This window comes from Rana temporaria, chromosome 5 (genome assembly GCF_905171775.1).
Source record: "Rana temporaria chromosome 5, aRanTem1.1, whole genome shotgun sequence".
Taxonomy (NCBI): domain Eukaryota; kingdom Metazoa; phylum Chordata; class Amphibia; order Anura; family Ranidae; genus Rana; species Rana temporaria.
In genome coordinates, this window is record NC_053493.1 from 10,583,941 (window position 1) to 10,611,850 (window position 27,910).

The 27,910-nt window shown below is 47.4% G+C and overlaps 1 protein-coding gene across 2 annotated transcripts; it reads right to left on the reverse strand.

Annotated features, from left to right (window-relative positions):
• Positions 1-1,841: 1,841 nt before the first annotated feature.
• JMJD4 (jumonji domain containing 4) lies at positions 1,842-27,873 on the reverse strand. 2 transcript variants are annotated; one of them, XM_040352180.1, is made up of 7 exons: positions 27,788-27,873; positions 24,548-24,829; positions 21,745-21,910; positions 19,902-20,027; positions 8,146-8,413; positions 3,913-4,059; positions 1,842-2,195 (listed from the first exon to the last, which is right to left on the reverse strand). In XM_040352180.1, the coding sequence occupies exons 2-7, from the start codon at positions 24,774-24,776 to the stop codon at positions 1,887-1,889; spliced, it is 1,245 nt and encodes a 414-aa protein (XP_040208114.1). In that variant the 5' UTR covers positions 24,777-24,829; positions 27,788-27,873; the 3' UTR covers positions 1,842-1,886. The 2 variants fall into 2 exon arrangements, with proteins under 2 accessions (XP_040208114.1, XP_040208115.1); XM_040352181.1 differs by lacking the exon at positions 3,913-4,059.
• Between the last annotated feature and the right edge of the window lie 37 nt (positions 27,874-27,910).

Genomic DNA, 27,910 nt, shown 5'->3' on the forward strand with positions numbered 1-27,910 from the left:
CTCCACCAGCACTGTATCCTGGACTCCCTGGTGTCTGGCTCCCTCACCGCTCACAGATCCTGCTCCACGGGCTTCCGACCAGGCGGGGGTCTGAACGGAATGGTGCCCTCCCGCACGGTGGCAGCCCCAAATCCAGACCGCGCTTCGGCCCAGTCCCGGGCTCTGGCGGCCATCTTGGTACTCCCGGCCTCTCCACCAGCACTGCATCCCTCCTTTCCTGGCTTCTGCACTCTTTCCTGGCTTCTGCCTATGGACACTTCCTGCCAGGGCCGATCCTAGGGTCACAGGCGCCTGGGTGCAGAAATATTTCTGGCGCCCCCACATGGGTGTGGGGTATTTTACTAACTCCTCCCCTTTACAAATGTTTCTATGGCAATGACTCAACCACAGAGATGCTCCCCCACAAAGTCTTCATTACCCCGGGATCCTTACATGATCTCTTAACAATAAACAAAATACAGGAAGAGAAGCAGAGTACTTTATTGGGACCTGGAGGGGGGGCCTCTCTGATGGACACAGAGAGGGATTCTGTTAGAGAGACCCCCAGACACACTACAGACATGATACAGGAGACGGTCAGAGACACACCTATGCTCATAACACTAGTTCTGGACGGACACAAACAAGGAGAGGAGGGAGGGGAGAACTCTGGCACTTCTGCGCCCCCACCTCTGCAGGCACCAGGGTGCAAAGCACCCTGCCTAGGATCGGCCCTGCTTCCTGCATCCTCCAGGTAAGTGGCACAGTGAGGTGGCAATGGGCACAGTAATGTTGCAATGGTCACAATAATGTTGGGCACAGTAATGTTGCAATGGGCACAGTGATGTTGCAATGAGCAAAGTGATGTTGGGTACAGTGATGTTGCAATGGGAACAGTGATGTTGGGCACAGTGATGTTGCAATGGGCACAGTGATGTTGGGCAGTGATGTTGCAATGGGCACAGTGATGTTGGGCACAGTGATATTGCAATGGGCAGTGATGTTGCAATGGGCACAGTGAGGTTGCAATGGGCACAGTGATGTTGCAATGGGCACAGTGATGCTGCAATGTGCACAGTGATGCTGCAATGGGCACAGTGATGTTGCAATGGGCACAGTGATGTTGGGCACAGTTAGGTTGCAATGGGCACAGTAATGTTGCAATGGGCACAGTAATGTTGGGCACAGTGATGTTGCAATGGGCATAGTGATGTTGGGCACAGTGATGCTGCAATGGGCACAGTGATGTTGGGCACAGTGATGTTGCAATGGGCACAGTGATGTTGCAATGGGCACAGTGATGCTGCAATGTACACAGTGATGTTGGGCACAGTAATGTTGCAATGGGCACAGTGATGTTGCAATGGGCACAGTGATGTTGGGCACAGTGAAGTTGCAATGGGCACAGTGATGTTGCAATGGGCACAGTGATGTTGGGCACAGTGATGTTGCAATGGGCACAGTGATGTTGCAATGGGCACAGTGATGTTGCAATGGGCACAGTGATGCTGCAATGGGCACAGTGAGGCGTGCAAATGGGCATTGTTGACCCTCTTTTCCACTTACAGTAGCTGCTGCATTCTCACCCTAGGCTTATACTCGAGTCAATACGTTTTCCCAGTTTTTGTGGTAAAATTAGGTGCCTCGGCTTATACTCGGGTATATACGGTAATTTTCTAGCAAAAAATACAAACTTTAACTTGTAAGTAACAAATGTCAGAGATAGACCTGGTCTACAAGTGGTTAAATGACACACCGTATTCTCCTAAACGTTCTGACACTGCTTGAGCGACCATGCCTATAGAGAGCAGAAATGTAATACATCTCTGGAAGGACAACTCTACAGAGAACACAACAGTTAGTAAAATAATAAACTTGTTTATTAATAAATAAGTAGAAGGCAAATCCTAAACACAGCGGACGGCACGCGACTTTGGATCCATCGCCATTGTCAGTCGCTGTAACAATTGTTTTGGAGGCGGATTTAACGTCTCCACGTCCAGCTTTTGAAAATCGTCATCGCCAATCAGCGCGGACAACACGTCTGCGATCTTCTCCAGGTCAAAGAGCGCGTGGCGCGGCCCCGGGACCATCCGGCCCTCGGCGGGGAGATCGACGGCGTTTGTTTCCAGGACTTTCAATCTGCGATGTGCGATCGTCTTCAGGAAGGTGTAGAATTCTGTATAATCGATCCCTGTGCAAGATTTCATGATGACCTGGGGGAAGGAATGCAAATAAAATCAGTGCTGTAGAAAAGAACCAGAAATATTGCAATTTATAACTTTTTTATATCAGTTTAATAATTTATTTACTTTAAAGGGGTTGTAAAGGATTTTTCCCCCCCCCTAAATATCTTCCTTTACCTTAGTGCAGTCCTCCTTCACTTACCTCATCCTTCCATTTTGCTTTTAAATGTCCTTATTTCTTCTGAGAAATCCTCACTTCCTGTTCTTCTGTCTGTAACTCCACACAGTAATGCGAGGCTTTCTCCCTGGTGTGGAGAAAGCCTCTTGATGGGGTGAGCAGGAGAGTCAGGACGCTCTCTACTTTGCAGATAGAGAAAGGAGCTGTGTGTTAGTGGGCGTCCTGACACTCCTGCTCGACCCCTCCCCCCTCAAGAGGCTTTCTCCACACCAGGGAGAAAGCCTTGCATTACTGTGTGGAGTTACAGACAGAAGAACAGGAAGTGAGGATTTCTCAGAAGAAATAAGGACATTTAACCACTTAAGCCCCGGACCAATATGCTGCTAAATGACCCAAGGGGTTTTTACAATTCGGCACTGCGTCGCTTTAACAGACAATTGCGCGCTCGTGCGACGCGGCTCCCAAACAAAATTGGCGTCCTTTTTTTCCCACACATAGAGCTTTCTTTTGGTGGTATTTGATCACCTCTGTGTTTTTTATTTTTTGCACTATAAACAAAAATAGAGCAACAATTTTGAAAAAAATTCAATATTTTTTACTTTTTGCTATAATAAATATCCCCAAAAACATATATAACATTTTCTTTCCCTCAGTTTAGGCCGATACGTATTCTTCTACCTATTTTTGGTTAAAAAAATCTCAATAAGCGTTTATCGATTGGTTTGCGCAAAATTTATAGCGTTTACAAAATAGGGGATAGTTTTATTATTATTTTTTTTTTACTACTAATGGCGGCGATCAGCGATTTTTTTCGTGACTGCGACATTATGGCGGACACTTCGGACAATTTTGACACATTTTTGGGACCATTGTCATTTTCACAGCAAAAAATGCATTTAAATTGCATTGTTTATTGTGAAAATGACAGTTGCAGTTTGGGAGTTAACCACAAGGGGGCGCTGAAGGAGTTAGGGTTCACCTAGTGTGTGTTTACAACTGTAGGGGGGTGTGGCTGTAGGTCTGATGTCATCGATCGAGTCTCCCTATAAAAGGGATCACTCGATCGATGCAGCTGCCACAGTGAAGCACGGGGAAGCCGTGTTTACATACGGCTCTCCCCATTCTTCAGCTCCGGGGAGCGATCGCGATGGGGCGTCTATAAACGAATAGCCGCGCCGTCGTCCCGGATCGTTCCCCGCGGGAATCCGACCGCCGCATGTAGCGGGGGGGGTCCCGATCGGACCCCCGTCTAGGCAGGGACGTACAGGTACGCCAATGTGCCTGTACGTGCCATTCTGCCGACGTATATCTACATGCGGCGGTCGGGAAGTGGTTAAAAGCGCCCCCAGTAGCCGCTTCGCGAGGTGACGTAGAGCTACGGGCTCTCGCGCAGGGGAGCCGACCTGCCGCCGTATAACTGCGGAGGCTGGTCGGCAAGTAGTTAAGTGGTTAAAGTCCTTGTAAAATCATGTAATCTACACTGTGGAAGGATTATATAATGTCCAGTGTGCGTCTTTATGTCACATTATTACCCCACTTTCGATCTGCCGCCCTGCGGGCTACGGATACCTGACAGTGCCGATCCCAGCCGTCCATGGTGTCCTTCCACTCCGCGATCTCCCGCTGCACCGCTGACAACTCTTTCTGTAGAAAGCGCCACATAACCGCCACATTGCAGCCATTCACCCAGTTGTGGTTGATGGAAATGGTGTCTATCTGGAAGATAGAAAATTTATTATTCTGTAGAAGGATTACAAAGTGCTTTTAACCCCCTTCAATATCGGGCACTTTTACCCCCCTTCCTGCCCAGACCAATTTTCAGCTTTTCAGCGCTGTCACACTTTGAATGACACAACAGTAATAAGTCTGCTGCCGGGGGGACTGGGCATGGATTTCACCACAGTTGTGCGGGGTCCTACGGGAGGCCAAAGAGCGTGGATGACCACCACACTTTGAATGACAAATACGCGGTCATGCTACACTGTACTCATATGACATTTTTATCATTTTTTTCTCACACACATAGAGCTTTCTTTTTGTGGTATTTAAAAGGGGTTGTAAAGGAAGAAATAAAAATGTCCTAAATATCTTCCTTTACCTTAGTGCAGTCCTCCTTCACTTACCTCATCCTTCCATTTTGCTTTTAAATGTCCTTATTTCTTCTGAGAAATCCTCACTTCCTGTTCTTCTGTCTGTAACTCCACACAGTAATGCGAGGCTTTCTCCCTGGTGTGGAGTGTCGTGCTCGCCCCCTCCCTTGGACTACAGGAGAGTCAGGATGCCCACTAACACACAACTCCTTTCTCTATCTGCAACGTAGAGAGCATCCTGACTCTCCTTCTTGGCCCCTCTCCACACCAGGGAGGAAGCGTTGCATTACTGTGTGGAGTTACAGACAGAAGAACAGGAAGTGAGGATTTCTCAGAAGAAATAAGGACATTTAAAATCAAAATGGAAGGATGAGGTAAGTGAAGGAGGACTGCACTAAGGGAAAGGAAGCTAATTAGGGGGAAAACATAAAAATTCTTTACAACCCCTTTAATCACTACTGGGGTTTTTATTTTTTGCTACACAAACAAAAAAAATACAGAAAAACAGTTTTCATAGTTTGTTATACAATTTTGTAAACAGGTACATTTTCTTCTTCACTGATGGGAACTGATGAGGCTGCACTGATGGGAACTGATGAGGCTGCACTGATGGGAACTGATGAGGCTGCGCTGATGAGAACTGATGAGCCTGCACTGATGGGAACTGATGAGCCTGCACTGATGGGAACTGATGAGGCTGCGCTGATGGGCACTGATGAGGCTGCTCTGACTGATGAGGCTGCGCTGATGGGCACTGATGAGGCTGCGCTGATGGGCACTGATGAGGCGGCACTGATGGGAACTGATAGGTGACGCTGATGATGAAGCACTGATGGGCACTAATTGGCAGCACTGGTGGGAACTGAAAGGTGGCACTGGTGGGCACTAATTGGCAGCACTGGTGGGAACTGATAGGTGGCACTGGTGGGCACCAATTGGCAGCACTGGTGGGCACTGATAAGGCGGCAGTGGCTCTCCGCGTATGGGACCGATGTCCTGTTTACACAAGCTGATTACATTTGTTTTTCCTCCTCGCGTGTCAGCGATTACGATCTTCCGTTTACATCACGTGGTAAGGGGTTGGAATCGGCCCCTGACTTCAATCTGTGATCAGCCGAGTCTCATTGAATCTGATTGCAGCGCCTGCTCGGAAGCACCTCCATGGACGCCCTCCCGGCAATGTAAGTCGGCGCTGTAGCTGTCTTTCGGCTATAGCGCAGGCACAAAGAGATTAAAGTGTCGCTGTTGCTATCCTAAAAGTAGTCAATGGCAGCCATCCTGTAAGGCCTTGTACTCACGAGCAGACATGTCCGATGAAACAGGTCCGCGGACCGTTTTCATCGGACATGTCTGCCCGGGGACTTCTGTTCGATGGCTGTACACACCATCGAACAGAAGTCCGCGCGTAAACAATACGCAGGGCGTGTCGCCGCGTCGATGACACGGTGTCGCCGCAACAATGACGCGGCGATGTGGGCGGGCCTGCCTTTTAAATGCTTCCACACATGCGTCGAAGTCATTCGACGCATGCGAGGGATGGCGGGCGGCCGGACATGTACGGTAGGTCTGTACTGACGACCGTACATGTCGGGGGGACAGGTTTCCAGCGGACTGTTTTAAAGCAAGTCCAGGAAACAGTTGTCCGCTGGAAACCTGTCCGATCCGCCCGAAAATGATGCGCTCGTGCCTACACACGGCCAAACATGTCTGCTGAAACTGGTCTGCGGAACCAGTTTCAGCAGACATGTTTGGTCGTGAGTACGGGGCCTAAAAGAACAGGCTGAATACTTACCCGCTGGGCACTGTGGTTCACCCTGCTGTTCCCTATGTCAATACAGAACACAGTAGCGACACGGGCGGTTGGGAGAAAGGAACTAGCGGGGTGGATTTACGTCCATATTTTGCTACCACTCGTTATTGACCCTTGGCTTGTTCCTCAACTGTGCTTCTGTTTGATCCTTACCTGCTTATGTGGCTTGCTCACCTCCTTGTCGGGTAATCCTGAGGACTGCAACCCGGTACCAACACGCGGCAAAATCCATCCCCACCATCAGGAGCTCTGGTGAACACCGGTTAGTACTTAGACTCCTCACCCCGGGAAATTCTGCATCATCCATTAGGGTGACTGGTCCAAATCCTTTGGTGGAGGGGGGATTATGGTGTGGGGTTGTCTTTCAGGGGTTGGGCTTGGCCCCTTAGTTCCAGTGAAGGGAACTCTTAAGGCGTCGGCATACCAAGACATTTTGGACAATATCAGGCTCCCAACTTTGTGGGAACAGTTTGGGGGACGGCCCCTTCCTGTTCCAACATGACTGCCCACCAGTGCACAAAGCAAGGTTCATAAAGACATGGATGAGCGAGTTTGCGGTGGAGGAACTTGACTGGCCTGCACAGAGTCCTGACCTCAGCCCCATAGAACACCTTTGGGATGAATTAGAATGGAGACTGCAAGCTTCTCATCCAACATCAGTGCCTGACCTCAAACATCCCCTAAACCTTGTGGACGGCCTTCCCAGAAGAGTTGAAGCTGTTATAGCTGCAAAGGGCGGGGCCAACTCAATATTGAACCCTACGGACTAAGACTGGGACGCCATTAACCACTTCTGGACCGCCGCATGTACATTTACGTCGGCAGAATGGCATGGACAGGCACATTGGCGTACCTGTACGTCCCTGCCTAGACGTGGGTCTGGGGTCCGATCGGGACCCCCCCGGTACATGCAGCGGTTCCCGTGGCTTCAGGAGCGATCCGGGACGAGGACGCGGCTGAAGAACGGGGAGAGCCGTATGTAAACACGGCTTCCCCGTGCTTCACTGTGGCGGCTGCATCGATCGAGTGATCCCTTTTATAGGGAGACACGATCGATGACGTCATTCCTACAGCCACACCCCCAAACAGTTGTAAACACATACTAGGTGCACCCTAACTCCTACAGCGCCCCCTGTGGTTAACTCCCAAACTGCAACTGTCATTTTCACAATAAACAATGCAATTTAAATGCATTTTTTGCTGTGAAAATGACAATGGTCCCAAAAATGTGTCAAAATTGTCCGAAGCGTCCGCCATAATGTCGCAGTCACGAAAAAAATCACTGATCGCCGCCAATAGTAGTAAAAAAAAATAATAATAATAAAACTATCCCCTATTTTGTAAACGCTATAAATTTTGCGCAAACCAATCGATAAACGCTTATTGCGATTTTTATTACCAAAAATAGGTAGAAGAATACGTATCGGCCTAAACTGAGGAAAAAAAAATGTTATATATGTTTTTGGGGGATATTTATTATAGCAAAAAGTTAAAAATATTGCATTTTTTTCAAAATTGTCGCTCTATTTTTGTTTATAGCGCAAAAAATAAAAACCGCAGAGGTGATCAAATACCACCAAAAGAAAGCTCTATTTGTGGGGAAAAAAGGACGCCAATTTTGTTTGGGAGCCACGTCGCACGACCGCGCAATTGTCAGTTAAAGTGACGCAGTGCAGAATCGCAAAAACTGGCGGGGTCCTTTACCTGCATTTTGGTCCGGGTCTTAAGTGGTTAAAGTTCATGTGCATGTAAAGGCAGGCGTCCCAATACTTTTGGCAATATAATGTCATGTATATGCGTGGGGTGTATGATCTCTATGTGATCCTCCTTCTCTCCGACTTACACAACAAAAAAACAAAAGCACACAGTGATGGTCAACAGCACACATGCCCCTTGCCTTACCACATTGTACACCTGATGATGCCACCCGCTGGGCACAAAGATGATCTCCCCGGCCTCCTGTGTGACCTCGATCGGCGGGCAGCACTTCTGATAATTCGGGAACAGTTTAGGGTCCTGAAGGGCAGGAGATGTCACGTCGTATGGGAGATTTCCATGGCAATCCCTGAGATTTCCCTCCGATCCCGGGGGAAAGAGCAACCACTTCTTCCTCCCGCAGATGTTGGCTGACCAGCTGTAGGAACGGAAGACGTCGGCGTGGAACGGAGTCCTGGAATCAAAGGAGCACATTGTAGCCAAGTCTATTGTTTTCTATCAGTCAGGTCTGATGGGCAGACGGGTAAGGGCCTCATTTATTTATCTTATAGACCCCACATCTCTCCATAAAGAGGACCTGTCACACGCTATTTCTATTACAGGGGATGTTTACATTCCTTGTAATAGGAATAAAAGTGATAGAAACTTTATTTTTTTTTAACCACCTCCATACCGGGCCTATTCTGGCACTTCTCTCCTACATGCAAAAATCACTTTTTTTTTTTGCTAGAAAATCACTCAGAACCTCCAAACACTATGGGCCAGATCCACGTACCTTGGCGCTTCTTTACGTCCGGCGTAGCGTATCTCAGATACATTACGCCGCCGTAACTTACAGCATATTTCCCGTATCCACAAAGAGTTTGCGCCGTAAGTTATGGCGGCGTAGTGTAACTGTGTCGGCGTAAGGGCGCACAATTCAAATGGATGAGATTGGGGCGTGTTTTATGTTAATACGTCTTGACCCGACGTAAATGACGTTTTTTCTGAACGGCGCATGCACCGTCCGTGGGGGTATCCCAGTGCGCATGCTCCTAATCACGTCGCAAATAGTCAATGCTTTCGACGTGAACGTAATTTACGCAAAGCCCTATTCGCGAACGACTTACGCAAACGACGCAAAATTCGACGCTGTCCCGACGTCCATACTTAACATTGGCTATGCCTCATATAGCAGGAGTAACGTTACGCCGGAAAAAGCCTTACGCAAAAAAATCCACCGGGCGCACGTACGTTTCTGAATCGGCGTATCTAGCTCATTTGCATATTCTACACTGAAATCTACGGAAGCGCCACCTAGCGGCCAGCGTAAATATGAATAGGGTAAACTCCTGCGCTGTCTGAAAAGTGAAGGGAAGGGGAACAAACTAAAAATACTGCTGCAAATATAAAAGTCTACCTCGATAGACTAAGGTGAAACAGAAAAAATTAAAATACAATACTTGCGCTGTAAAGTGTGGGACAAGGGGTGTATAATAGGCGGTAACGTTAATGGGTAACTAGTGAAAGTATTATTAGGTGAAAACAATATTATAAGACATATATAGCAATGAAACTAATACAAGGACAGTCCTTAGTAGAAAATCTGCACTCTGAAGAGATCCAAATCCAGTGCAGTCCTGCCGTGTATTGGTGTGCTCCAACCAGAGATAAATCCTAATCTCCAACGGTGCAGGTGTTGTGTAAAGATAAAAATCAAAATAAGAATGCAAAATGTACACTTTAGAAAAAGGAACACGGAGAAAAGTTCTGAAGAAAATGTATATAAGACCCTTGGATCCGTAATGTGGGATAGGATAGTAGAGCCAGCACCAAAGTTACATGCAAACACCTTTGGTGAGCCCAGCTGCTCACCTCAAATTGACCACAGTATGTCCAGGTCAAGCTGGTCTAGATGGTTACAGTCCACAAATAGCACACGTAAATCTCCATCCGATATTTAACATGCAAAAACAGAGTAAAAGGACAAAAAAAAGGCTGATGGTGAAATACCGTCACAAAAAAGATAGGCAATTGGGATCTTGGCGGGTGGGAGTGCACTCACATGTAGGTGAGAGATCTTAGGCTCATATCCACGAGTGCCGCACTCGTCAGTCCCTCTATCTTTCCTCTGCTTCTTTCTACTAGTTGCTGGCTGTTTTGGTCTCCCCAAGACTTCTCAGTATGTAAAGCTGTCTCAGCTGCTGTGGGCTTATGGTAACACCTATCCCTCTCTCATTGGCTCGGGTGGAGCGCTCCGGTGGCGTTGTGATGGGAAAGAAACATACCCATAGTATAGCCCAGTCAGCAATGTAAACAGGTTTTATTAAAAACAAAAAGTTAAAACTCACATGTAAATACAGGAACTCTGCAACAATCCTTACGAGTGGCGAACTCGTATGTCCGTTCGTCAGATGCTGTGGTGTGTCCTGCCTACCAATCCCGACGCGTATCGTCACGATCACGTGACTTCATCAGGGGATATTGTAGGGGACACATAGACAGACATTTATAGTCTGTATTAATGAGCACCCGGCGGCCATTTTGTCGGAGCTCATAGAGAATGACGACGCTGCCTGTGATCTGCTCGCGCTATGCTGTGTAGTGCAAGCCGCGCTTGTGGATAAATCAGAGAACAGGGTTTCAAAATATGTAAAACGTATAAAGAGGCGTCTTATCTAATCAAACCAACAAGGGAATGTCCAGATGGACAAACCAGTGTAGGAAACCTAATATAAGGGAAGATAAAAACCCAGGGGAGGGACTGAGGCTGTAAAAGCGACATATCCTGATACTGTGTGAGGCCATAATACAGATTGCGTATCTGGACAGTGAAAAGATATATAAACATCTATATGGCCCAAGTCTATATTCTATTGGTGTACATGAAGGGATATATAGAGGGATATTGGAGCCGATTGGAAGGGGAGGGGTAGTGGATGGGGCAGGAGAAGGGACGGAAGGGAAGAGATGAAACTGGCATAAAGATATAAGGAGTGGAGATATAAGGAATGTCTCCCTAAGTAAACCATATGTGCCAGATAGCCAGCTTAAGTGAAAGGGTGACCATGGCAATGTCAACTGCAAACATACCCAAGCATGAGGGCGCGTCAAGGGGTGTCAGGCATATCAGTACTATCCTTGTGTGATGTGAGATATATATTCATGTAGTACAAATGCTGCATGAATACGGGTGGTACGGTTACAGTGTGACCCAATCAAACTTATGATATTCTATTCTTTCTCAGACTTGAGAAGGTGACAAGTATAATATAAGAACTACATGTGTAGTCAGCGACTATAGCTCGCAGCGGGGGGCCTATCTAAGGGGGCCTGGTGTCGTGATGGGAAAGTAAAAGGGAGGAGGGCATGTGAAAAAAGGGAACTCATGTGTCAGTGAGTGAAATAGCAATACATATCAGGGATGGGGCAACATTCACTGGTTATGTGATAATGATGACTCAATTTCATGGGCCAGTGTTAAAACAGATTTTATGGTATGATTTTTGAAATAAATTAAAATTAGGTTTTAAAAACATGGAAACTGTAAGAGGAACAGTGTCAGGTACCAGGAGAAAAAGACCGTATCGAAAAATGGGGCATGATGTACCGCAACATATGACGTACAGCCAAATGCCATCTATAGCATATACATATACAGTAAGAGGGACCATCTGCAACGTGAAACTAAAAGTCACTAAGAAAACAGTTGAGGTCAAATTCTATGTTTAAACCCTTAGGTGTAAAAGTGTCCATGGAAAATATGTACTTTGACTCGATTTGGCTCAGTGTTCTGACTTTATGGCCGCCACGCCAAGGCCTGGAGTAGGGCACTATCCCCCAAAACTTTAAGTGTTTAGGATCTTTCTGATGTACTTCGGCGAAATGGCGGGATACACTGTGTTTTAGAAAACCGCTTTCAATATTTTTAACGTGCTCCTTAATGCGAATTTTCAAGAGCCTTTTGGTGCGCCCAATGTACTGGAGGCCGCAGCTGCACTCCAGACAGTAGACTGCACCTTCAGTATGGCACCCAATGAATTCTTTGACCTCATATTGAGTCCCATTACTGTTGGACTGGAACTTGGTTACTTTCAGATTGGGTGTACGGGTATGAGTGCATGAATAGCATCTTTTACAGGGGTAAAACCCTTTTCCCGTGAAGAAGGAGAATGCTTTTTTAGGGGGGTCAATCACATTTTTGACAAGTTGGTCGCGCAAAGTGGGCGCACGTGTGTATATAAACCTAGGTTTACTAGGCAGTATCTCCTTTAAACCCGGATCTGATTTTAGAATATGCCAGTGGCGTAGAATGATCTTCTCTATTTTTTTATGCTGTACATTGAACTCTAAGATAATAGGAACCTGGTCTTTCCTGCTAGCAGGCCTGCGGGTTTCGAGAAGTTGACTTCTTTGTAACTCAGTTACTTCTCTTATTTTGTCTTGGATGAATGTTCCTTCATATCCCTTCTCTATAAACCTATCGCCTATTTTGTTGGCCTGGGTCTGAAATTCTTCAGTGGTCGTGCAGTTCCGCCTTAACCGTACCAGCTGCCATGGTCACCCTTTCACTTAAGCTGGCTATCTGGCACATATGGTTTACTTAGGGAGACATTCCTTATATCTCCACTCCTTATATCTTTATGCCAGTTTCATCTCTTCCCTTCCGTCCCTTCTCCTGCCCCATCCACTACCCCTCCCCTTCCAATCGGCTCCAATATCCCTCTATATATCCCTTCATGTACACCAATAGAATATAGACTTGGGCCATATAGATGTTTATATATCTTTTCACTGTCCAGATACGCAATCTGTATTATGGCCTCACACAGTATCAGGATATGTCGCTTTTACAGCCTCAGTCCCTCCCCTGGGTTTTTATCTTCCCTTATATTAGGTTTCCTACACTGGTTTGTCCATCTGGACATTCCCTTGTTGGTTTGATTAGATAAGACGCCTCTTTATACGTTTTACATATTTTGAAACCCTGTTCTCTGATTTATCCACAAGCGCGGCTTGCACTACACAGCATAGCGCGAGCAGATCACAGGCAGCGTCGTCATTCTCTATGAGCTCCGACAAAATGGCCGCCGGGTGCTCATTAATACAGACTATAAATGTCTGTCTATGTGTCCCCTACAATATCCCCTGATGAAGTCACGTGATCGTGACGATACGCGTCGGGATTGGTAGGCAGGACACACCACAGCATCTGACGAACGGACATACGAGTTCGCCACTCGTAAGGATTGTTGCAGAGTTCCTGTATTTACATGTGAGTTTTAACTTTTTGTTTTTAATAAAACCTGTTTACATTGCTGACTGGGCTATACTATGGGTATGTTTCTTTCCCATCACAACGCCACCGGAGCGCTCCACCCGAGCCAATGAGAGAGGGATAGGTGTTACCATAAGCCCACAGCAGCTGAGACAGCTTTACATACTGAGAAGTCTTGGGGAGACCAAAACAGCCAGCAACTAGTAGAAAGAAGCAGAGGAAAGATAGAGGGACTGACGAGTGCGGCACTCGTGGATATGAGCCTAAGATCTCTCACCTACATGTGAGTGCACTCCCACCCGCCAAGATCCCAATTGCCTATCTTTTTTGTGACGGTATTTCACCATCAGCCTTTTTTTTGTCCTTTTACTCTGTTTTTGCATGTTAAATATCGGATGGAGATTTACGTGTGCTATTTGTGGACTGTAACCATCTAGACCAGCTTGACCTGGACATACTGTGGTCAATTTGAGGTGAGCAGCTGGGCTCACCAAAGGTGTTTGCATGTAACTTTGGTGCTGGCTCTACTATCCTATCCCACATTACGGATCCAAGGGTCTTATATACATTTTCTTCAGAACTTTTCTCCGTGTTCCTTTTTCTAAAGTGTACATTTTGCATTCTTATTTTGATTTTTATCTTTACACAACACCTGCACCGTTGGAGATTAGGATTTATCTCTGGTTGGAGCACACCAATACACGGCAGGACTGCACTGGATTTGGATCTCTTCAGAGTGCAGATTTTCTACTAAGGACTGTCCTTGTATTAGTTTCATTGCTATATATGTCTTATAATATTGTTTTCACCTAATAATACTTTCACTAGTTACCCATTAACGTTACCGCCTATTATACACCCCTTGTCCCACACTTTACAGCGCAAGTATTGTATTTTAATTTTTTCTGTTTCACCTTAGTCTATCGAGGTAGACTTTTATATTTGCAGCAGTATTTTTAGTTTGTTCCCCTTCCCTTCACTTTTCAGACAGCGCAGGAGTTTACCCTATTTATACTTTATTCACCTTGTTTTATCACTCCAGCAGCAGTCATGGATCTCTTCACTTTTGTTGAACAGCGAGAAGTCGATTTAGACCTTGTGTTCAACGATGAAGACCCCCCCCCCAAAGACGCTAGCAATGTCCAACACCTGATACGTAAATTAGGACATGGTCTGGAAAAGAAGATCAATACTTGGTGGGACATCACCACCTTTGACCGGTACATTAAAGCCAACATTGTGCCTAGACGTCTCAGGTGGGATGTACCCCCCAACGATGGTCTATGTGACCAGGAGTCAATTGACGAATGGTTTAGGTTCTTTAACCTTAAAGGGATGGAGCTTCTACATCTTTTATTGAAGAGGAAGCAAAAGAAGCTTCGCAAGATTGATGCTACACTAGCCACTTTGAAAACACAACTAGATACACATAAAGACACGGCAGAATTTACACGATTAACTACCCAATTAAACAAAGATCTAGTGATCAAGGATACGGAAGTCAAATTGAGAAAAAGTAAAAAATACACCAGAGATATTACTGATTACAAGAATGATGTAGTCTTTAAGTGGCAAAACAAGGCAAAACCACTGGAACCCGCGGATCCCAGTTCCACCTTTTCTACACCGGAAAGGGGAGCCCCACCTCAAATAAGGACACAGGCGAACCCTATTCCACCACTTTTGGGAATAGATCATAGAGATAGGAGAGAAGAAAGATCAAGGGATGACCACCCAAGAAACCAATATGGTGACGAAAGGAATGGATACCCAAGAAACATCTCCCCTCGCACCCCTTGGAGGCAACCACAACCGAATGGATATACACCACAACAAGGCTGGAAAAAACCCAAAAGGAAAAATAAAAACAAGAAACCATATAACAATTGGAACAAAACAAATCCAGGAGTAGGGGACGACAGAGAACCACCTTATGCACCCTACTACCAAACTAGAAGTCCTGCGCATCCTAGTGGATACTATAACAACAGAGAACACAGAGGGGACTATCAACATGGAGATCAGCCATATAGGAGAACTCCAAATACTGATTTGTATTATAGGCACGAACCACCACCTCAAATGAGGCCTAGGGAAAGAAGCCCGATATATACCAACAACTATTACGCCCCCTTAAGAGATTTGCGTGATACCCATAGAGATGGAAGACGAGATCTAGATCTTCGTCAAGAACAAGGATATAATTATCCGCCGTCTTTTTTAGATCGAGGAACAGTATATCACCCTCCAAGGAAACAGGAAGAATCGAAACAAAAAAGTCCCACAAGGAAAGAGGCTGCAGAGCAGGGAAGAGAAAACAGAAGAAGAGACTAATAGGGGAAGGGATCTTCAACCTCACTGACACACCACTTACAGCTGAAGAAATTGCAGTACTGGACAAAGGCTTGAAGTATGCACCAGTGAGGAATTTGGATAAATTCCAAACTTACATCGGCATACAAAAATATGTTCGTAAATTAAACATAAAAAAGTATATGCTAGAGAAACCCTTTGTGACCCAGACTTGCGATAATCAACAAGTGGTGCATAGTCATTTGAGGAATAGGTCTACCTTTAACCCCAAATTAAAAGATGGGAAACATATTGAGGTCTTTAAACAAATGGTAACTGAAGAAATTAAGAACCTGAATCTTAAAAAAGTGGAAGAACCTATCTCCATAAAAACTGGCATTAGCAGACTCACAAAAAGAAAAAATCTCGTAATAAGACCTTCGGATAAGGGAGGAGGGATCGTCATCCAAACAACTGAACAATATCATACTGGGATGATGAAATTATTAGAGGATTCCGATACATACAGTGTACTATCAAAAAATCCCATTTATAAATGGAAAAAGGAGCTAGAACAGGTAGTCCAACTAGGCACTAGGAAGAATATCCTAGACAAAAGGGAGGCGAAATATCTTGTCCCAGAAGCCTGTAGGACCCCTATTATTTACGCACTGCCCAAAATACACAAGGATCCACTAAACCCACCTTTCCGCCCGATAGTGAACGGGATTGAATCTATTACTGCCAGACTTGGCCAATATATTGATCGATACCTTCAATCGGCCGTGCAGAAAACTCGCGCGTATTTGAAAGATACAAAAGAGATGCTGAGACTCTTGGATAGTACAGATATTGATGGACCACTTCTGATGGCGACAGCAGACGTATCCTCTTTGTATACGATCATCCCCCACCATCTGGCATGTGATGCTACAAAGTGGGGCCTCCGTAAATATACTAAGCTCCCATGCCTCCAGAGGAAATATTTGATTAAGTGTCTGGACTTCTGTCTGAAACACAGTTACTTTTGGTACGGGAACAAGTATTACTCACAACGAACTGGGGTTGCTATGGGGGCTAAGTTCGCACCTAGTGTAGCAGGACTTTTCATGTCCAAATGGGAAGAAGAGGCCGTCTTTCATGACTCTCCACCAGATCTTCTATTGTACAAGAGGTACATAGACGATATTTTCGTTCTATGGAAAGGCGATTGCCAGTCGCTCATATCGTTTTTTGAGAAACTAAACGATAACTATGTTAATATTGTGTTGACTTGGCAAATCGAAGAGAAGACGATACCATTCTTAGACTTGGAAATCAGCCGGACGAATAATACGTTTAGCACAAGAACATTTTTCAAAAACGTAGACCGTAATAGCTACCTCCCCATCACCAGCTGCCACCACAAGAACTGGTTGTTTAACATACCCAAAGGGCAGCTGGTACGGTTAAGGCGGAACTGCACGACCACTGAAGAATTTCAGACCCAGGCCAACAAAATAGGCGATAGGTTTATAGAGAAGGGATATGAAGGAACATTCATCCAAGACAAAATAAGAGAAGTAACTGAGTTACAAAGAAGTCAACTTCTCGAAACCCGCAGGCCTGCTAGCAGGAAAGACCAGGTTCCTATTATCTTAGAGTTCAATGTACAGCATAAAAAAATAGAGAAGATCATTCTACGCCACTGGCATATTCTAAAATCAGATCCGGGTTTAAAGGAGATACTGCCTAGTAAACCTAGGTTTATATACACACGTGCGCCCACTTTGCGCGACCAACTTGTCAAAAATGTGATTGACCCCCCTAAAAAAGCATTCTCCTTCTTCACGGGAAAAGGGTTTTACCCCTGTAAAAGATGCTATTCATGCACTCATACCCGTACACCCAATCTGAAAGTAACCAAGTTCCAGTCCAACAGTAATGGGACTCAATATGAGGTCAAAGAATTCATTGGGTGCCATACTGAAGGTGCAGTCTACTGTCTGGAGTGCAGCTGCGGCCTCCAGTACATTGGGCGCACCAAAAGGCTCTTGAAAATTCGCATTAAGGAGCACGTTAAAAATATTGAAAGCGGTTTTCTAAAACACAGTGTATCCCGCCATTTCGCCGAAGTACATCAGAAAGATCCTAAACACTTAAAGTTTTGGGGGATAGTGCCCTACTCCAGGCCTTGGCGTGGCGGCCATAAAGTCAGAACACTGAGCCAAATCGAGTCAAAGTACATATTTTCCGGCATATACCGAGCGCAGTACACTCGTGTATAGTCGGGCAGTCTCGGCTCCTCTCGCACTCATGTCCTGGACGTACAGGACGTGAGCGCGAGAGTAGCCGAGCCTGCCCGACTATACACGAGTGTACTGCGCTCGGTATATGCCGGCGCAGTATTCAAACTCGGCGCGGGAAAGCGGGAAACGAGCAGGGAGGACGCCGCAGAAGGACGCCGGACCCGACGAAGAGGACACCCGAAGCCGCAGACGGACGCCGGACCCGACGAGGCCGCCGATGGACGCCGCGCAAGACACCAAAACTGTAAGTACAAAAAATCTTTTTTCCACAGGAATGCGGGTCCACTTTAGGGGTGCGCGCTATACGCCGGAGCGCGCAATACCCCGATAAATACGGTATATATAATTTGATCACTTTTATTTCTATTACAAGGAATGTAAACATCCCTTGTAATAGGAATATGGCATGACAGGTCCTCTTTACAGTGAGATATGGGGGGGGGGGGGGGCACATCTCACCACTAGGCTAGGAAGCCTGAAATAATAATAATAATAAAATAAAAAAAAAACGATCCTGGCTACCCAGCTGAACCAGCGCAGTTTTTCTGAATGCAGAGGCCGGGGCGTGACGTCATAACATCGCGCCCGGCCTCCGAACGATCATAGAGACTCCGGCGGTCCGCCGAAAATCTCTACGGTAGGTAGCCGGGGCTGGCGGATCCGTTCTCCGACTCACCGATCACACAGGTGAGTTGGTAGAAGCACCGGAGGGCGGCGGGAGGGGGAGGGGATGTCCCCTCTCGCCGCCCGTAAGATCAATCAAGCGGTGGAACGGAGAGATAAAGCGGTGAGATGCTAAGGTAAACAAGCATCTCCCCGCTCTGCCCAGTGACAGGACAGTGGCCACAGCTTCCTGTAATCGGAAGCGGTGATCACTGTCTTGTCACACGTAGCCCATCCCCCCTACAGTAAGAAACACTCACTAAGGCAAACTTAACCCCTACAGCGCCATCTAGTGTTTAACCCCTTCACTGCCAGTGTCATTTTCACAGTAATCAGTGCATTTTTATAGCACTGTTCGCTGTATAAATGACAATGGTCCTATAAATGTGTCAAAAGGGTCTGATGTGTCCGCCATAAAGTTGCATTCATGATGAAAATCGCAAATCGCCATTGCTAGTAAAAAAAAAAAAAGATGAATAAAAAGGCCATAAAACTATCCCCTATTTTGTAAACGCTATAACTTTTGCGCAAACCAATCAATAAACGCTTATTGCGATTTTTTTTTACCAAAAATATGTAGAAGAATACGTACCTAAACTGAGGAAAAAAAAACGTTTTTTTATATATTTTTGGGGGATATTTATTATAGCAAAAAGTAAAAAATATTGAATTTTTTCTTTAAATTGTCGCTCAATTTTTGTTTATAGCGCAAAAAAAAAACCGCAGAGGTGATCAAATACCACCAATTTTGACCCATTTTTGGGACCATTGTCATTTTCACAGCGAAAAATGCATTTAAATTGCATTGTTTATTGTGAAAATGACAGTTGCAGTTTGGGAGTTAACCACAGGGGGCGCTGAAGGAGTTATGTTTCACCTAGTGTGTGTTTACAACTGTAGGGGGGTGTGGCTGTAGGTCTGATGTCATCGATCGAGTCGTGTTTACATACCGCTCTCCCCGTTCTTCAGCTCCGGGGAGCGATCGCGAGGGGGCGGCTAGAAACGAATAGCCGCGCCCTCATCCCGGATCGCTCCCACGCGATTTCCGACCGCCGCATGTACCGGGGGGGTCCCGATCGGACCCCCGACCCACGGAAATGCAGGGACGTACATGTACGCCCATATGCCTGTACGTGCCATTCTGTGGACGTATATGTACATGCGACGGTCGTTAAGTGGTTAAAGCGACGCAGTGCCGTATCGCAAAAAAAATGGTCCGGTCATTTAGCAACAAAATGGTCCGGGGCTGAAGTGGTTAACACTGTGAGCCTCATTCCACTCATTTGATCCTTCTGCTGCTCGTATTTCATAAGACATCGCTCCTAGATCAAGGCAAAGTTGTAAAGATAAAATGTCGCTCGTCTTGCAAAACGCTCGTTCACCACGTTACCCTCAAAACCAGGGGATTGCTGCAGTCCCAAAACGATAAACGATATCCGTACCATGAACCAGCTGGACCCATATAGACAAAACGATAATCGTCCACAGCAATGGCGTCCCAGTATTCATTCAGCCAATCCGATGAGAAATATTCTGGTGTTTTATACGCATCGTAATCTGGATACTCTCTGGAAGAAGGAAGAAGTGATCTTTAATTATGAATCAGAATCTGGTGCAGCTGTGCATGGTAGCCAATCAGCTTCTAACTTCAGCCTATTCAATTAACCGCTTCAGCCCCGGAAGATTTTAACCCCCTTCCTGACCAGAGCACACATGTAGCCCCATTTCTCCTCTACAAGTGTGCAAAGTGTTTTAGACTGGAGGATTTATGGCTGTGGAGCACCGATTTTTCAAAGCCGGGCACCCCTTCTATAGACTCCCATATTAAACGTCAGTCTAGTCATGGGCACAGTGGGGCATGGGCACAGTGGGGCATGGACACAGTGGGGCATGGACACAGTGGGGCATGGGCACAGTGAGGCATGGGCACAGTGAGGCATGGGCACAGTGAGGCATGGGCACAGTGAGGCATGCAGATGGACACCCTAGGCTTATACTCGAGTCAATACGTTTTCCCATTTTTTTGTGGTAAAATTAGGTGCATCGGCTTATATTTGGGTCGGCTTACACTCGAGTATATACGGTTGGGTAGATTCACGTAGGGGCGCCTAAAATTAGGACGGCCTAGCCTACTCTTTTTAGGCTACACCGCCGTAAATTAGTTAGGCTAGTAGTGATTCTCAAACCACTTACCTTCAAATTTTCGGCGGCTTAGCCTAAAACGAGCGGGCGTAAGCGCGCCTAATTCAAATGACTGGGAGGGGGGCGTGAAGTATTGAAATGAGGCTTGACCTCACGTTTTTTGACGTTTTTTACACTGCGCATGCGCCGGGCGACTACATTTCCCAGTGCTAAGTAGGCCGTACAGGCCTATTGATTTCAATGCGTACGTAAACGACGTAAATCCCGATTCGCGGACGACTTGCGCAAATGACGTAAAAAATTCGAACCTCGCGGCGGGAACGGCGGCCATACTTAACATTGTTATTCCACCTCATAGGTGGACTAACTTTAGGCGGCCTATCGCTTACGGAAACGATGTAACTCGACAGTGTAGGCCCGGCGTACGCTCGTAAATCGTCGGGAATCGGCGTATCCCCTCATTTACATAATCTAGGCCGGCCGCAATGGAAGCGCCATCTAGCGGCCAAAAGAAACATTGCAACCTAAGATAGAATGGCGCAAGCCAGCCTATCTTAGCTTTGTTTAAGTGTATCTCTGTTAGAGAATACACTTAAACATAGGCCAGCTTAGATAAGCCGGCCTAACTCTTTGTGAATCTACCTAGGTATGCGTATTGCATTTTTTTTTTAACAAAAATATGTAGAAGAATACATATCGGCCTAAACTGAGGAAGAAAAGGGGGGATATTTATTATAGCAAAAAGTAAAAAATATTGTTTTTTTTTTTTTCAAAACTGTTGTTTTCAATTTAATTTGGGAGCCACGCCGCACAATTGTCAGTTAAAGTGACGCAAAAAATAGGATTTTTGTCCAAGGACGGACACAGCTCCTTAAATCTTGACATTCGGGTTATGTTCCTATTCATAGGAGAGGCTGCCTACAGTCAAGGTTATAAAGGAAGCTGTGTCCGTCTATGGACGAAAGAGAAAATGGCCCGGTCATTTAGGGGGAAAATCTTCCGGTCTGTAAGTGGTTAAGCTTTAACAAAAACAACAAACAAAAAAAAAACTGGAAGCTGATTGGCTACCATGCACAAGCTGCACCAGATTTTGCACTCTCCAGTTTTAGTAATCTCCCCCACGATATAGAATTAGTGCATTACCTCTGCATGTGCCAGTCTTTCAGGTACAGGCAGCCCTTGGTAGACTGGTAGGCATGGTCCCTGTGCTCCCTCCAGTATTCGATGTATTCCCGGAGAGGGATCTGCTCCTTGGGGTTGGCGTTGTACTCCTTTAAATCACATTTAGCAACAGGAACAGCGGCATCTCCTGAAACAGATTAAAACAGGACCAGTGAAGTAAAACGGGAGCATGACAAGCGGATCTTCTCCGCCACAACAATGTTGCCAAGTGACCAGTGGCGGCCCGTCCATAGGGGGCGCCGTCCCCCCTCCTGTAGTCACAAAAAAAACGGGCCCTTTAAGACTTTTTTTTTCTCGTTACAATATCGTTTTTACTAATACTAACTGCAGCGCAGCCCCCTCTGGCTCTCGCAAATAACATACATTCATTGCATGAATATATGTTATTGTTGCCAGCTGCCGCTGGTCTATTCAGATGGCCGGACCTTGGGCGCCGCCTACCTGAATAACGTCAGCTGGTTGGCTGTGCGGAAGTGCCTATCAGAGCCAGCGGCTCTAATAGGCTTTCAGAGTACAGCCCTCGTCTCCCGGATGTCTTATCCTCGGAACGTACGGGGGGTGCGTTCCTTGGATAAGACTGACGGCCGTCTCAGCCAATCAGGTTCACCGGTTCTGGTTATCGGTAACCTGATTGGCTAGAGCGTCATCGAGGGCGGGAGAAGACATCGAGGGACGTGGAAGCAGAAAGGTAAGTGCATTTTACAGGGCACAGCGGCGACAATGGGCACAGAGGCGACAAAGGGCACAGAGGCATCAATGGGTACAGTGGCGACAAAGGGCACAGAGGCATCAATGGGTACAGTGGCGACAAAGGGCACAGTGGCATGCACAGTGGCAACAATGGGCACAGTGGCAACAATTAAAGGGCACAGTGACATGCACAGTGGCATCAATGGGCACAGTGGTGACAAAGGGCACAGTGACATGCACAGTGGCAACAATTGAGGGGCACAGTGGCTGCGTTTGATGGCATGGAACAGTGGTGACAATTGATGGCACAGTGGCTGCGTTTGATGGCATGGCACAGTGACTGCATTTGATGGCATGGAACAGTGGTGACAATTGATTGCACAGTGGCTGCGTTTGATGGCATGGCAGTGACTGCATTTGATGGCATGGAACAGTGGTGACAATTGATGGCACAGTGACTGCGTTTGATGGCATGGCACAGTGACTGCGTTTTCTGGCATGGCACAGTGACTGCGTTTAATGGCATGGCACAGTGGCTGCGTTTGATGGGCACAGTGGTGACAATTGATGGCACAGTGGCTGCATTTGATGGGCACAGTGAGGCTGCAATTTCTTTTTTTCGTTTGCAAAACAATTTTGTTTGGGAGCCACGTCGCACGACCGCGCAATTGTCAGTTAAAGCGACGCAGTGCTGAATCGCAAAAAGGGGTCAGGTCCTTTACCTGCATAATGGTCCGGGGCTTAAGCGGTTAAAGTCAGCAGCTACTAATACTGTACCTGCTGACTTTTTAGGACATGCGATGTGTCCCAGGAAGCTCATGAGCAGGCAGGACAGGTGATGTGTCCCAGGAAGCTCATGGGCAGGCAGGACATGCAATGTGTCCCAGGAAGCTCATGGGCAGGCAGGACATGTGATGTGTCCCAGGAAGCTCATGGGCAGGCAGGACATGCGATGTGTCCCAGGAAGCTCATGGGCAGGCAGGACATGTGATGTGTCCCAGGAAGCTCATGGGCAGGCAGGACGTGCGATGTGTCCCAGGAAGCTCATGGGCAGGCAGGACGTGCGATGTGTCCCAGGAAGCTCATGGGCAGGCAGGACATGCGATGTGTCCCAGGAAGCTCATGGGCAGGCAGGACATGCGATGTGTCCCAGGAAGCTCATGGGCAGGCAGGACATGCGATGTGTCCCAGGAAGCTCATGGGCAGGCAGGACATGCGATGTGTCCCAGGAAGCTCATGGGCAGGCAGGACATGCGATGTGTCCCAGGAAGCTCATGGGCAGGCAGGACATGTGATGTGTCCCAAGAAGCCCATGGGCAGGCAGGACGTGCGATGTGTCCCAGGAAGCTCATGGGCAGGCAGGACGTGCAATGTGTCCCAGGAAGCTCATGGGCAGGCAGGACATGCGATGTGTCCCAGGAAGCTCATGGGCAGGCAGGACGTGCGATGTGTCCCAGGAAGCTCATGGGCAGGCAGGACGTGCGATGTGTCCCAGGAAGCTCATGGGCAGGCAGGACGTGCGATGTGTCCCAGGAAGCTCATGGGCAGGCAGGACATGCGATGTGTCCCAGGAAGCTCATGGGCAGGCAGGACATGCGATGTGTCCCAGGAAGCTCATGGGCAGGCAGGACATGTGATGTGTCCCAAGAAGCCCATGGGCAGGCAGGACATGCGATGTGTCCCAGGAAGCTCATGGGCAGGCAGGACATGTGATGTGTACCAGGAAGCTCATGGGCAGGCGGGACATGTGATGTGTCCCAGGAAGCTCATGGGCAGGCAGGACATGTGATGTGTCCCAGGAAGCTCATAGGCAGGCAGGACATGCGATGTGTCCCAGGAAGCTCATGGGCAGGCAGGACATGTGATGTGTCCCAGGAAGCTCATTGGCAGGCAGGACATGTGATGTGTCCCAGGAAGCTCATGGGCAGGCAGGACATGCGATATGTCCCAGGAAGCTCATGGGCAGGGAGAGGGAGGCAATTCTCGGTAGGGATTGGGGGAAGTGGGAGCAGACACTGACAAAAATCAATACTCGTTTCTTTCTACACCAAAATCTTTGGGTAAAATAAAATACCGAAATTCTGCAGCAGATGATCCCAGTTGGGCTGGTTGTCGGCGCTGACCCAGAATTTGCGGATTCCCCAGGATCTGGTGAACTTGGAGGAGAAGAGACACGGCACGTTCCCGATCATGTACTTATGGAAGAACTCGTGATAGCTGAAGGTTTCCGGGTCTTCGATGAAGTCGATGTGATTCCGGACTTCGTATAGAACATCTGATGGTTCCGGCGGCTTTTCATCCATGAGATCTCTAGATTTGGGGGTCACATCATCTCATCTGAGAACCTTCACTGGTCCTGTAAATACACATTACACAACAATCGGTCATAGAGCAGCAAATAGGAGGATGGAACCACCAAAATAAACAGGAACCTTCTCCAATCCATGCTCGGGGTCGTCATTATCAAAGCACATGAAATAAGAACTCTCTGTAGTGCGCGACAGCAAGAGTAAGTTCCTTGTCCCCCTAGTGATTCTGCAGCATGGCGGCAATTCACCACCCCAAAGGAAAAAAAAAACATTGCACTTCAAAAGAAAATTCAAATGTTAGTAACTTTATTTATCAGTTCAACAGGGAGGGTCATAGGACAAGCCCATGCTGGAGGTTGAGAGTTCTATCTTAGGTCAGCACCTGCTCTCTCATTGGTTGGACCAGCATGGTGTTACTCCACCTCTGCTCTCCAAGATGGGGTTCATGCTGTCACCCTACCTCTGCTCCCCTTGGTTGGACCAGCATGCTGTCACTCCACCTCTGATGCCATTGGTTGGACCAGCATGCTGTCACTCCCCCTCTGCTCCCATTGGTTGGACCAGCATGCTGTCACTCTACCTCTGCTTCCCTTGGTTGGACCAGCATGCTGTCTCTCCCCCTCTGCTCCCATTGGTTGGACCAGCATGCTGTCACTCCACCTCTGATCCCATTGGTTGGACCAGCATGCTGTCACTCCACCTCTGCTCCCATTGGTTAGACCAGCATGCTGTCACTCCACCTCTGCTCCCATTGGTTGGACCAGCATGCTGTCACTCCACCTCTGCTCCCATTGGTTAGACCAGCATGCTGTCACTCCACCTCTGCTCCCATTGGTTGGACCAGCATACCGTCACTCCACCTCTGATCCCATTGGTTGGACCAGCATGCTGTCACTCTACCTCTGCTCCTATTGGTTAGACCAGCATGCTGTCACTCCACCTCTGCTCCTATTGGTTGGACCAGTATGCTGTCACTCCACCTCTGCTCCCATTGGTTGGACCAGCATGCTGTCACTCCACCTCTGATCCCATTGGTTGGACCAGTATGCTGTCACTCCACCTCTGCTCCCATTGGTTGGACCAGCATGCTGTCACTCCACCTCTGATCCCATTGGTTGGACCAGTATGCTGTCACTCCACCTCTGCTCCCATTGGTTGGACCAGCATGCTGTCACTCCACCTCTGATCCCATTGGTTGGACCAGCATGCTGTCACTCCACCTCTGATCCCATTGGTTGGACCAGCATGCTGTCACTCCACCTCTGCTCCCATTGGTTGGACCAGCATGCTGCCACTCCACCTCTGCTATCGTTGGTTGGACCAGCATGCCGTCACTCCACCTCTGCTATCGTTGGTTGGACCAGCATGCCGTCACTCCACCTCTGCTATCGTTGGTTGGACCAGCATGCCGTCACTCCACCTCTGCTCCCATTGGTTGGACTAGCATGTGGTAACTTCACCTCCGCTATCATTGGTTGGACCAGCATGCTGCCACTCTACCTCTGCTCCCATTGGTTGGACCAGCATGCTGTCACTCCACCTCTTCTTCCATTAGTTGGACCAGCATGCTGTCACTCTACCTCTGCTCCCATTGGTTGGACCAGCATGCCGTCACTCCACCTCTGCTATCGTTGGTTGGACCAGCATGGTGTCACTCCACCTCTGCTCCCATTGGTTGGACTAGCATGCGGTAACTTCACCTCCGCTATCATGGGTTGGACCAGCATGCTGTCACTCTACCTCTGCTCCCATTGGTTGGACCAGCATGCCGTCACTCCACCTCTGCTATCGTTGGTTGGACCAGCATGGTGTCACTCCACCTCTGCTCCCATTGGTTGGACTAGCATGCGGTAACTTCACCTCCGCTATCATTGGTTGGACCAGCATGCTGTCACTCCCCCTCTGATGCCATTGGTTGGACCATCATGCTGTCACTCTACCTCTGATCCAATTGGTTGGACCAGCATGCTGTCACTCCACCTCTGCTCTCATTGGTTGGACTTGCATGCAGTAACTTCACCTCCACTATCATTGGTTGGACCAGCATCCTGTCACTCCGCCTCTGCTCCCATTGGTTGGACCAGCATGCTGTCACTCTACCTCTGATCCAATTGGTTGGACCAGCATGCTGTTACTCCACCTCTGCTTCCCTTGGTTGGACCAGCATGCTGTCACTCCCCCTCTGCTCCCATTGGTTGGACCAGCATGCCGCCAAAATCGTTGCGCAAACACCGTATGACATAAAAAGTTGCAATGGCCGCCATTTTATTCCCTAGGGTCTCTGCCAATATATATATAATGTTTTGGGTAATTTTCTAGAAAAAATAAAATAATGATTTTTTACATGTAGGAGAGAAGTGCCGAAATTGGACCGGGTGAGAAATAGTTGAAAAAAGTTGCGCCTGCCCTATATTTTTGTATGTTCCCTTTGTGTGTTTGTGGGTCCATTGAAATGAACGCGATGTCAGATACGCAATGTAAACCCAAAATCCCAACTCTGTGCTGGAATTAAAATTGAAAAAAATAAAAGTATTTTGTATAGTGTGGGGAAGATTTAGACCTCTGTCAGGTTTTTACCTCTGTCTATTCCCATAGAGAGCTCTGACATCACTTCCTGTCAGTACAGGAAGTGATGGAAATCACCCCAGAGGGGACAGAAACACCCATTTAGAACAACAGTTTTTGCATTGCTGTCCCGTCACGGCGACAACTGGTACGGGTGTCCCCAGGACAGGAAGCAAGGGGAAATCTATCCAACAGTGTCACAGGCAGAAAAAAAAATACTATTTTCCTCCCCCCATCCATAACTAAAGAGAAAACATTTCTAGTTTTGCAATAGCATGCAGAATGTACACTGATAACACTGGCAAGGCCGGGATATCCCCCTCCCCCTATAATACAGGCCTCTTTATGGAGAGGGATCTGTGATAGGAATCCCCCCCCACTCCCATCCTCTGTAAAGGTGGACCCCCCAAGAGCTCAAAATACCCCCCTTTTATGCTTACCCGGAACCAATGCGACCGTCTTATGTTTCAGGACGGACAGTGTTTCCGGGTGCACACGGCGCGGTCAGCTGACCCGCAAGATGACGTCAATGGGACTGTGCGACCTGTCAGAATTCGTAACGG